Here is an 11007-nt window from a genome sequence, read left to right as displayed (position 1 = left end):
GAATATAGTTATTCACTGTGACAGACGTCTGTTAAAATGTTTTCCCTTCCGTGGGTTTTTAATTCGCAATAAACTCTGCTGACATATTATGCTCAAAAGTGGTGGAAAGGGAACGGACACGTCAGACAATGTTGTTCGTTCAATTATTATGATTATTTTCATCTGTAGCGGCAACAAAACAGTCAGATGTGTACATGAACATTACTACTGCACGACGATATAGTTTGATCTGTATCCACATAGATCATTCAGTGAGGACTGAGAGAACAATGTCAAGCTTTGACATGACCCACATCCATCAGACTCAATAATGGTTGATACATTTATTTTAACACTATTTATTACTTTTATAACCTCTCTGGGCGTGGTTATATGTTGTTGAAATGTGTGTTCTAATGCTTTTATACAAATGAAGTTCCTAACGGATAGATAAAGTTATTTGAATTAAATTTTTTAGTAAAATTATACTTTTTTTTCGAAACAGCACTACACAAATGATATGATGCAGATGACCAGGCTTTCGTTAGAGGATTTAATTGCTCACCTCATTTCTGCACTGAAATTGCCAAAACACATACAACATGAATTATGACAATCTCAATTACAGATAGTAATTTAAATGTAGTATGTTTTACCTAATGTCAGTGAATATGTTTCCACATGCATTGCAGCTTCATCTACACATGGTGCAGTAAGTATGGACAGTTTGTTGTTAGAGCAGAATATGCACCTTCCAGAATTCAAATGTAGCACACAGGGGAAAAAAGCAGCAGTGGAATTAACATTCCACCACCAAACAGACAACAGCAGTAGTCACCAGTGGCCAAAATGTCACGGATGCCTGAGAACCGACTGGAAACTCTGTGAGGGGTGTCACTCTTGGCAGCTGCCACATAAAAACACTGCAAAAAAGACAGCCAGTATGTTGTGCTGGAGTGAGATGAATCTGCTACAGATCACAGACAGAGCAGCTGCCGCTGCGAAATAGAACAAACAGGACGTTATGGTTTGTCAGCATGGATGTAGAATCATGGATAAACTGAGGAGCTAGGGGTGTTCTCAGTTTGAGGGGCAGATTTGCAGAGTGCTCTCTGAGAGTTTTATGTTTGAGCTCATCCTTCTCAGTCCTGCAAAAGTTTCCGCTTGATAGTTGAACTCTCAGATGAGAGGTGGACAAAAAGAGCTCCAGCAGCCGTCCGTGCCCTAAGCTCATACATGTCGTAGTCGTGGGCCCACTCTACGTTTCCCCAGCTCTGAATCTGTACGGGAGAGGAAAAAAACATGTTATGAAGGATAATGGAGAACTAGATTGGCACAAACTATCCAAAATATGTCTGACTTATTACATCATATTCTGTACATTATTTCCTGACAGAATTGTCGAAAAATGCCCTATCTCGGTATATCAAGTGAGAGTGAGGAAAAATAAATTCCTGGATCCTCCCCTTTGACTGGATGCACACTAAAATTGAATGGGTTCTTTCCTGAACCATTTCCCATCTCTCCACTATGTCTGGAGCAAATTAGTTCAGTACATTTTGCACCATCCTGCTGGTGAAAACAAAACCTGCTTGGAGGAAATTAATAACCAATGACTGTGAGCAGAAAAAGCAGTGGTTCTGTCTCAATCATTCTCACTTGCAACACTGAAGATGCTACATGCAGTACAAGATCACAAAATCACTATCACCAGCAAAGTTATCCTCTACACTACGTTGTACATTGTGTTGCTATGGACTTGTGTATCATGCGAAACACTATGGAAACACAGGAGGGTGCTGTTTCTCTAGAATATTTGAGGAATTTCTTTTTCTGGCCATGACAAATCGAGGATGCAGTCACACAGACAAAAAAAGCCAAATAAGCAACGCTTCACTTTGTAAGAAGAAATACCAACACAATATTAATTTAAAAGTTGTTGGAAAACATCTGGGTGAAAACACTCTTTGTCCTACCTGGTATTCCTCCTCCAGTCTAGAGAGTAGAACAGCCTGTTCCACATTCAGATGTCTGTCAATCATCGCCATCGACAGCACCACAGACTTCAGCTGTGTGATCACATACTCCAGCCCTGCAAAGGAGAAAACATATAACTGCACAGCTCTGCTCTTCTGCTATTACGTCATATTACAAAACAGGTTTAACCAAACAATTGGAGTAACACAAATAATACTTATAATAACTTATATTGCCCCAGAGGGAATTTGCTTTACACCGAGAGCATGAACATGAAAACAACCATATATGACATGACAGCACATCAAATAACAAAGATGTCAGGTGCAAGATCTATCAACAAATCAAAAGAAGATATATATTTTAGAACACATAGACATATACCATTCAATCAAGGGCTGTTCAAAAAGATAAATTATTGCTGAAAGTATTTCACCTGTCAGAGACCAAAAGTTGTATGAATTCAGGTGTTGCCGGAATGTGTCTTTGGTTGCATTTGGGATCTCAGGACCCAAAATATTGGACGAGGAGCCAATGGTGACATTGTATCTGCAAGTGAGTTGCAGAAATACATACAATTTGGAGAAAAAATGGCAATAATATTAACCAGTGATTTATGGGGGGGGGGGGGGGGGGGGGGGGGGGGGGGGGGTAATGACAGTGTAAGTGTTTTAACAATGACAAAAACTGCTTTTACCTGTTTTCAATCCAGTGCAGCACAGGGTCCCACTCATTTTTCTGTAGCTCAACCAAAGCATGGGGCTCATCGACTCTGTAACTACACAAAACATAGTTCTGTTTTTATCGTGTTAATCTTTTACTATCATTAAATGCTTTGATGTGTAAACAGTGGTTGTATTGATCTTTTACTAGGAGTGTTGTTCAAAATGGGCTGATTGTATAAGAATGAACAGTGAGCAAATTAATGTTGTTGTTAATTAATAGCAAAAACAAAGCTATGATTTAGAAATGTTTTTTTTAATAAATAATGGTTAATACCATCATTAGAAAAACAATGAAATAAAATAAAAGCAAATAAGCATATACCAGACAGTGTCAGTCTCCAGAAACTTCAGAGCAGCACCGATCATTTGGTCCTCGTTACGCTGGGTGGGATTGTCCAGAGCTGTGTTGCACAGTGTGGTCTATGGGAAGAGTTAACAGTTTACATTTGCTAGTGGCAGGAACAAATAAACACATGGCAAGAGCAATAAGAGCAATCTTTTTTCAAAGGGCCAGGTTACATTTAGCTCTGGAGTAAAACTCATTGAATGGAGGATCTGGGCTGCAGCATCTAATAGCAAATCCTATGAAACATTCTGTCTCATACACATACAATACGTCAAGGCTTTGCATGTTATTTTTGAAAACCATGACCTAGTTTCCCACAAGATCTGTCAAGTTGTCGTGTTAACTGACGTTTGGTATACTATTGTAAAAGTATTTTCTAGACTAGAGCATAGAGGTTACTCAAAATGTGTTCAACATTTCCTTCTCAGTTACTAGTCACTATATGATGACTCTTCAAAGAATAGCCTTTCCCATTAAATTTGTGGCATCTGCTGTGTCAAGTAAGCGCCACTGCTCGTTGTCATCGAGGCTTAATGAGGCTACAGTAACATTTTCCTCTGACATTAGCACATGCGGTCTTCATTGATAAAACACTGCAAAAAAAACTTCATTCAATCCCCAGGTCAAAGGCCATACCAGGTGCATAGTGTAGAACTTGAGCGTGTCCCTTTGAGCATCCCACTCGGTTGCCACGGCGATGGCCAGGGCTTCATTTGGCACTGTGAACAGCTTCCCGCCCGGGGTCTTCAGCTTCCTTCTGTCGAGGTTTATCTCATATATACCACCTGTGTGACACAAGTATGGAGAAGGAACATCTTATTAGGCCACCGTACCAATCTCAAAAACATCTTCCCTATGTCGTGACTATGAAAATACATCTGACACTGAAGATTATCACTTCCAAAACACACAGAACCTTCTCCGTTATGACACTTACCATCACCTTGGGAGATGCTGACATCTTGATAGAATTTCCTTCTATCTGGTAACATCAGAAAACATCTCATCAGTCAACAGAGTCAGAGACAGCCGTAGTGCTGCTGCAGTTTGATCCACATTGATCAGCTTCTTTATCCTACCTGCCAGTGCCGTGGAGTACCGAGCGTGCTGACTTCTTGGGCACACTTTACTGAGAGCATGGGCATTTCCGAAGTGACTCCGAAGTCGAACCAGGCTCCTGAGCATGTTGGCTGTCTGGTGAACACTTGATGTACTTTTGAAGAGAAGCTAGCCGAGAGGAGAGCCGACACGCTAGGCTACTTCTTTCTGACTGAAGGTTGTTAGTTAGCTGCACGCTGCATTTTTATACGAGTGGTTGTTTTTCCGTATTAGCCTCAGTTCTTGTTCATACTGCCCTGGCTAAGTGAACGAAGTCGCTACGTCTCTATTTCCTACCACACATGTCTTCATCGGCTTTAGAAAAAAAAGAAGCGTCTGACCTTCTGGTTCAGTGTTTGACAGTACGGCGTTGTAGATACTCGGAATACCTGGGTAGTGTAGTTTATTAAGTGCTTCAACCCACTCTTTCGCAACATACAAAAAACTACACCCACATACTCCCATGAAGCCTTCCGCAAGTCTAACCAATGAGCGTTGAAGATCTAAGCACGGTCAGCTCAATTGGCCAATGAGGTGTGCGGATGCTGCTTCTACGTCAGCGCGTCGGAGTCCTCTTACTTTTTTGGGAGATTGGTGGCTGCTAAACTAAAATACGGAGGAACAAGAGGGGGTTTGAATGTTGGTGGGCCTCGCCGCTCCTCCTCCACCTCTTCGTAGACGCCGACAAGAGTCCATCGCCCGGACGGCCAGTGACCGCGGTCGGTGCCGAGCCAGCGAAGCGGGAGCCATGCCTGTCCCCGCCGGATACCTCAGCGAGTCCCCCGCCGCGGCCTTCGCATCCTCGGCCTCGCTTATCCCGCCGCCGCCGATAAACACGCAGCAGCCCGGTGTCGTCACCTCGCTGCTGTACAGCGGCTCCAAGTTCAGGGGCCACCAGAAGAGCAAAGGGAACTCGTACGACGTGGAGGTCGTGTTGCAGGTGGGGCCCTGCGGCGGATGTTTCATGAACCGGGCGAGCTGTCAGGGGGTCTTGCTGCTGGCGATCTGTCAAACGGGCGGTGCGATGACTGACAGCTTGAAAATCAATGGGCCCTGGCCTGTCGTCGATCTACCCGCCTGAGCTAACTGTGGCTGCCCCCTGTCAACCACAAACATACATTTGATTCAGTGCTATTATGAGAAAAAACACCTCCCAGCTGAGGTTCAATCCGATGTCAGGTTCCCCACGTCGCAAGACTCTCGCAAACATGCATGTTGTGTGTGACAGGCTGTTAAAAGGAATTTAAAAAACTACCTTGACATCATTCCTACGCATTGCTTTAACACTGAAGTTCCTACATGATCCAGATATGAAGTGACCTTCTCTGTTGTCTTTTTTCGCAGCATGTCACCATGGAGGATTCCTACCTGTGTGGCTACCTGAAGATAAAGGGACTGACTGAGGTGAGAGGGCTGATTCTCCGTATTTCGCCACAGACGTACATCACCGGAGCCGTGTCCGGCCACTGCTCCATTGTGTCCCTTTCCCCAGGAGACTGGTACAATCTAGCTCCGCTCAGGCCGACTCCGTGCTTTCCCACATTGTAGAGGATGCCACGTTTAAACTCTACAGTCGGACGTGTGTGTGTGTGTGTGTGTGTGTGTGTGTGTGTGTGTGTGTGTGTGTGTGTGTGTGTGTGTGTGTGTGTGTGTGTGTGTGTGTGTGTGTGTGTGTGTGTGTGTGTGTGTGTGTGTGTGTGTGTGTGTGTGTGTGTGTGTGTGTGTGTGTGTGTGTGTGTGTGTGTGCTGGGAAGATCAGCGGGCATTTGATAGCCTGTCTTGACACACATTTAAAGAAGGAGGTTTTATTGCCACAGGTAAAGATGACAATGACACAGTGTCTGTCTGTGTAGGATGGGGGGCGGTGTTGGTAGCGCGGCTTTTAATGGGGAGTTTTATGGTTGGGACAGTCCATCACATTTAACTGCAGAGTCAACTCAAACTAATGATAATTATTATTGTTTTGCAAAATCAAGGCATCCCTTCCTACTTGATTTAAAGATTTCTCCCATCATCGTACAAAACGTAACTAAATCAATCACTACTACGAAAACATATTTATCGGCGAATAATAACAAAACATGAATATCAGCATATACATTCCTACTTTCAAAACCACGTTGCCCCCCCACAACAGGGCAACGTGATATCAAAGAGGTTCACTACGACAGAGGTGCCAAAACAAATCATTCCTGTGTGTGTATGTGTGTCCCTCTGTTGGCTTCACTCTCGTAGGAATACCCAACTCTGACCACGTTCTTCGCTGGAGAGATCATCAGCAGGAAGCGGCCGTTTCTCACTCGGAAGTGGGACGCAGATGAAGATGTGGATCGTAAGCACTGGGTAAGGCGAATAAACCTTGTTCAATGATCTCGGTGAGGGCTCCACACACGCTATAGCCTGCTTGCTTATTGTGACTTAATCAATTTTTTTTTATTTTGTGAAGGGCAAGTTCCAGGCCTTCTACCAGTATGCAAAGACGTTCAACTCTGACGATTTCGACTACGAGGATCTGAAGAACTCTGACTTCATTTTCATGAGGTGGAAGGTAAGGGTTCGGCTGCCGCCTAAATCGAGCTGCTTGACCATATGTTGTTGATGTGAGTCACCTCTGAACCGCAGCTGCTGCTGTTGCTCACCATGTCCGTCCCCCCAGGAGCAGTTCCTGGTCCCAGACCATACAATCAAAGACATCAGCGGCGCGTCCTTTGCTGGATTCTACTACATTTGCTTCCAGAAATCCACAGCAACGATTGAGGGCTACTACTACCACAGGAGCTCTGAATGGTAACGCAGCACAACACTGGCTACTGTGATGTTATGCTGGGTCATTTAGGTGAAGAGAAAGGAGAGGTTGCTGGATCAAATCCCAGCACAAATGGGAAATTAAGTCTGCGATAGACACAATTTCCAGCTCCAGGGTGCTTTGTAAGCTGTTGATTAGTAGGTGGCCTTTTTCCCGTAACTATCTGGATGAAGTGGAACATTCACTACCACGGGTTGCGTTTGATTTTGTGTGGTCCCACTCTGTGGTCCTTTTAGCAAACAGGCCTGCTCGTCCTCCATCTTTAGTGTTCTCATTATTATTTGAGGTCCTTTCAGTTCCCTCTGTGCATAATGGTTAAGCTATTGTTCCAAAAACACTATTTTCATTCCATTGATTTTTTTTGTTCCCTGCTTTAACCATATATTTGAAGCCATTTGGTTTCTTGCTCTGACCACAGAATACTTTTTATTTTCAAAAAGGATTAACAGCCAGTGCTTATGTCAAACGTACTATGAGGGTGTTAGCACTTGGCATCATTGTGAGGGGCTGGAGACAGCCAGTGAAGAAGAAAAGTTGAATATGAGCATCAGTCCAGACTGCGGTTCGCCCACAATCCATCTTGTTCCTCGTGCTTTTCCAAACATCCATCTTTCATACCAGCAAAACCCTTTGATTTTGGGTTTGTTCTTGTCAGAGTGGACCACAGTTTAACTTTGAAGAGTCAAATGAAGTCACTGAATTCAAACCTTCTAAGGAAAATGAATGCCTGCGATTCTTTTCACTTGGCCTCACTCATGAATCCGCTTGAAGATTCAGAGAATGGTCAAACCACGCATCTCCAGTTTTGGCAATTTAGGCCTAAGAATGTCTTTATAGGTTAAAAACAGAATGTATCTGTACCTTCTCATTTATTTTTATAATTTCAGTGCTGGTTGATTTGGTGACATCCAACGTAGCGTTTCTTGTGGCTTTTTCACAGTGAAGGCCCTGTGTTTCACCAGGTTAATGCTTCTATGTGAAGCAGCAGCAGGATGCCTTGTTTGCATTTATCATTTCTTAAATATAGGGGTAATTTCTCTGGGAATCCCTCATATGAATGAAGGCAGTTTGAATCCAGTCTGACTCCACCTCTAACAGTAGAACCTCCCATATAAAGGGGAAATAACTGAACACATTGAACGACTATTGCTGGAAAAATGCAGACCACGAAAACAAAAAAGGAGTTTGATCTCAATGATTATATCTATAAATTAAATTAAACCCCTTTGATCATCTAAAAAATCATTTTTTCAAGTGTGAAACCAGGGCTTATTTTTTTCATAGTTCATGAATTTATGTTTTTTGCAATGTAGAGGTATTATGGAAAGATATGTCTAACATATACTGTGTTGTTGCACTGCAGGTACCAGTCTCTAAACCTCACACATGTTCCTGAGCACAGCGCAGCCATCTACGAGTTCCGGTGACCCCGGCCGGCATTGTGGATCCTTAATTTTTGTTTATTCGTTTTGTTTTGTGTTTTTTTTTTTTTTTTGTGGGATGGACTAAGACTCGAGGCAAAGCCAAGTTCTGCAAATGCTACTGAGGAGGAAAAGCAGAACAACTGAGGATGAGAAAGAAGTTGGGCTTTGGCAAAGTGCTCGCATGTTCTCAAACAGCGGACGGACAGCTGATCTATCGGTGAAGGGACAGCACAAATGAATGTATGCATGGATGAGACGAGACGGAGGAGCAGTCGTGCTCCCTGGCCGGAGCTTGTGAAGTTCGAACCAACAGCAGAGACTGGGTGTGGGTCATATCGTGAACCATTTGTTTTTAATGTCTGGTTTTAAAAAGACGCTTTGAAAGCTATCTCGATGGTTTTGCAACACGAAACGTTTTCAGCATTCGTCCAGCAGATGCAGAATGATCAACATGAACACGTTTGACTGCCGTCGGACAAGGATTCCTCCGAGGAGTTCGCTTTTATACACACAATCCCTAAAGAAGAGAAACACCTCGTCAGTTTCGGTTTATGTTCGGAGCTCTTCAGGTTTTAGGAATGGAGCTTTAATCTGCACATAAGCTTAACAGTATTTTGTTTGTTCGTTTTTGTTGTTGTTTTTTTGCCTGCCAAGAGGATGGATGCAGAGCGGCAGATGATACGCGAAATAAGCATTTCCCCCTGTGTTCATAAAACTTGCTTGGGAGATTATTATCACATGTGATTGCCGTGGATCGTGATCTATTGAACAACGTTTGCACAAAGACGGACTACATACAACTATATGCCCCAGTAATACAAGCTCCAAGGACCGGGTGGCAGCTCAAGCTCTCCGACTAGTTTTTCAATCACATTTAACGTCTTCAAGAAGAAAGTATTTTTACCCTGCACTCTGCATTAAACAAAGAGCTTTTTACTCCTTATGTGTCATTTTAAATTAAGATCCCCACTATCCCTACATTTACATGTCTCCTCGACTATGCAACACTTTCAACGTGGCACTCTCCGGACGTGAAACCTTCAGTTTTCAGAGACAGAATTATATTCTATCGTTAAGAGTATATGAAAATGTTAAAAAAAAAAAATTGAAAAGGAAAGAAAACTATCTTCATGAAAAGAGGTATTTTTGTTAAATTGCCTATGAAAACTCTCTTCCCTCATCATATTCCCTTCCCATGTGATGGTGCCATCTTTTTAAATGTTATCAGAGTTGTATTATAACAGATCAAAAGTGTGTTTGAGAAAAAGTCTGGTTTTGATTGATGGTGTGTGACTGTAAAAGAATGGATTGCAGATTTGAAAAAAAAAAAAGTATCAAAAACTCTTCCCTGTGTCTTGAATGTCTTGACTGACGCATTACATGACATTTATTTCTTGGACGTCTTTGATGCTTTTATACCATACCTTGCATTAATCATTATGAAACAAACTATTTGTATACAGCTGGGTGTTTTTAGGGATTATCAAAGTACTTGAATGTGTGCCGCAGACTTCATTACGATCTATCCAACAGTTGTTGAGGCATTTCACTGAAAACCGACCTCACGGTGGCACCAGAGTCATTCTGTGCCAATCCACCCACTAGAGGATGACATACTTCCCCGACACGTCACACAGACGCTCCAAAATTTCAACCACTAGAGGTGCTTGAGGAAAAATTGCGGGATTAGCAGAGTCATCCACCCTGGATCTGTGCATCCACATCGGTGCTGAATTTCACGGTAATCTAAACAAAAGTTGCAGAGAGGAGTTGACTGTCTATTTCACCAAAGAGCTGTGCTGTAAAAGAAGGAGAGGGTGGAATGACATACTTTTCATTGGTACAACAAGCGCGAGAGAGAAAAAAAGAAAGCGAAATGTCTCAATATACATTTATCAGTTACACATATGACATGCTAACATTTGAAAATTATATGTATTGCATGTATATTGTGTTGAAAAACAAAAAAACTGTACCTGCATGGCCCTGAAATATTGCGGAACCCAGAAGAGAGTGAGTACAGTGGATTCCTGCATCAACTGTGTTGTCAATGCAGAAATATAGACGTCACAGTAACAGCACAAGTGAGTGTGTTTAACAAATGACAAATGACAATATTTTTGGGGATGTTTGAGAAAGTGAGAAATCTGTAGATGTAATTGTTCTAATATTCCCCACAAGTGAGACAAAAAATACTGTAGTGTGAGGGGGGGCAGCAGAGGAAGGTCATGTTGTTATCTTAAAGAAACGGCATTATCTTATCATCGGTCTAAACTTCTTTTTTTAACTCAAGTTAACTTTTTGACGCTTCGTCAGAACCGGTGAATATGGAAACATTTAATTCAGTATAAGCAACGGCCGCCACCAAACAGAAGCGGTGGCTTCGGCCCACCATGCTCTCTTTACTTTGCATGCAGGAAATAATCACGCTTATTCTGCCATGGCACTCGTTTCAAGTCCCTTACCCATGTCACCTAACGTCTTGGAAGAGGTTACATACTGTATGTGATGAATCAGCAGGTGCATCAGCCAAAACCTGCACAGTGCAGTGCAGTGAAGGAAGCAGATGCCATGTGTAGATTTTTCATTGTGTCCCTACAAGGAAGGAGACTAAAGCTTCCTTCCCTGAAATGCCACCCAAAAAAAATACAC

At 42.7% G+C, this 11007-nt stretch overlaps 2 protein-coding genes across 2 annotated transcripts; one reads left to right on the top strand and one right to left on the bottom strand.

Moving 5' to 3' along the window:
- Positions 1 to 518: 518 nt before the first annotated feature.
- Positions 519 to 4668, bottom strand: atpaf2 (ATP synthase mitochondrial F1 complex assembly factor 2). The gene is made up of 8 exons (XM_035613023.2): positions 4107 to 4668; positions 3965 to 4009; positions 3664 to 3812; positions 3004 to 3101; positions 2654 to 2734; positions 2393 to 2505; positions 1956 to 2071; positions 519 to 1259 (listed from the first exon to the last, which is right to left on the bottom strand). Exons 1-8 carry the CDS (start codon positions 4210 to 4212, stop codon positions 1122 to 1124), a joined length of 846 nt encoding a protein of 281 aa, XP_035468916.1. The 5' UTR covers positions 4213 to 4668; the 3' UTR covers positions 519 to 1121.
- LOC118287635 (glucose-induced degradation protein 4 homolog) lies at positions 4662 to 9701 on the top strand. Its single transcript, XM_035613024.2, has 6 exons — positions 4662 to 5065; positions 5470 to 5529; positions 6361 to 6468; positions 6572 to 6673; positions 6782 to 6912; positions 8295 to 9701. The coding sequence occupies exons 1-6, from the start codon at positions 4763 to 4765 to the stop codon at positions 8356 to 8358; spliced, it is 768 nt and encodes a 255-aa protein (XP_035468917.1). The 5' UTR covers positions 4662 to 4762; the 3' UTR covers positions 8359 to 9701.
- The last annotated feature ends 1306 nt before the right edge of the window (positions 9702 to 11007 follow it).

The sequence above is a fragment of the Scophthalmus maximus genome, chromosome 16, assembly GCF_022379125.1.
Source record: "Scophthalmus maximus strain ysfricsl-2021 chromosome 16, ASM2237912v1, whole genome shotgun sequence".
Taxonomy (NCBI): domain Eukaryota; kingdom Metazoa; phylum Chordata; class Actinopteri; order Pleuronectiformes; family Scophthalmidae; genus Scophthalmus; species Scophthalmus maximus.
Note: the sequence above shows the minus strand (reverse complement) of the source record. Positions and strands in the feature narration are given on the sequence as shown.

Bases quoted from the DNA above. Each gene is read 5' to 3' on its own strand.
- atpaf2 (XM_035613023.2), bottom strand. From the start codon at position 4,212: ATGCTCAGGAGCCTGGTTCGACTTCGGAGTCACTTCGGAAATGCCCAT. The intron at 4,010-4,106 runs GTAGGATAAAGA...TGATGTTACCAG, and splicing joins GTACTCCACGGCACTGGCAG to ATAGAAGGAAATTCTATCAA. The intron at 2,072-2,392 runs GTGAAATACTTT...TCTCCTTTGCAG, and splicing joins CAACTTTTGGTCTCTGACAG to GGCTGGAGTATGTGATCACA.
- LOC118287635 (XM_035613024.2), top strand. From the start codon at position 4,763: ATGTTGGTGGGCCTCGCCGCTCCTCCTCCACCTCTTCGTAGACGCCGA. The intron at 6,674-6,781 runs GTAAGGGTTCGG...CCGTCCCCCCAG, and splicing joins TCATTTTCATGAGGTGGAAG to GAGCAGTTCCTGGTCCCAGA. The intron at 6,913-8,294 runs GTAACGCAGCAC...GTTGCACTGCAG, and splicing joins TACCACAGGAGCTCTGAATG to GTACCAGTCTCTAAACCTCA.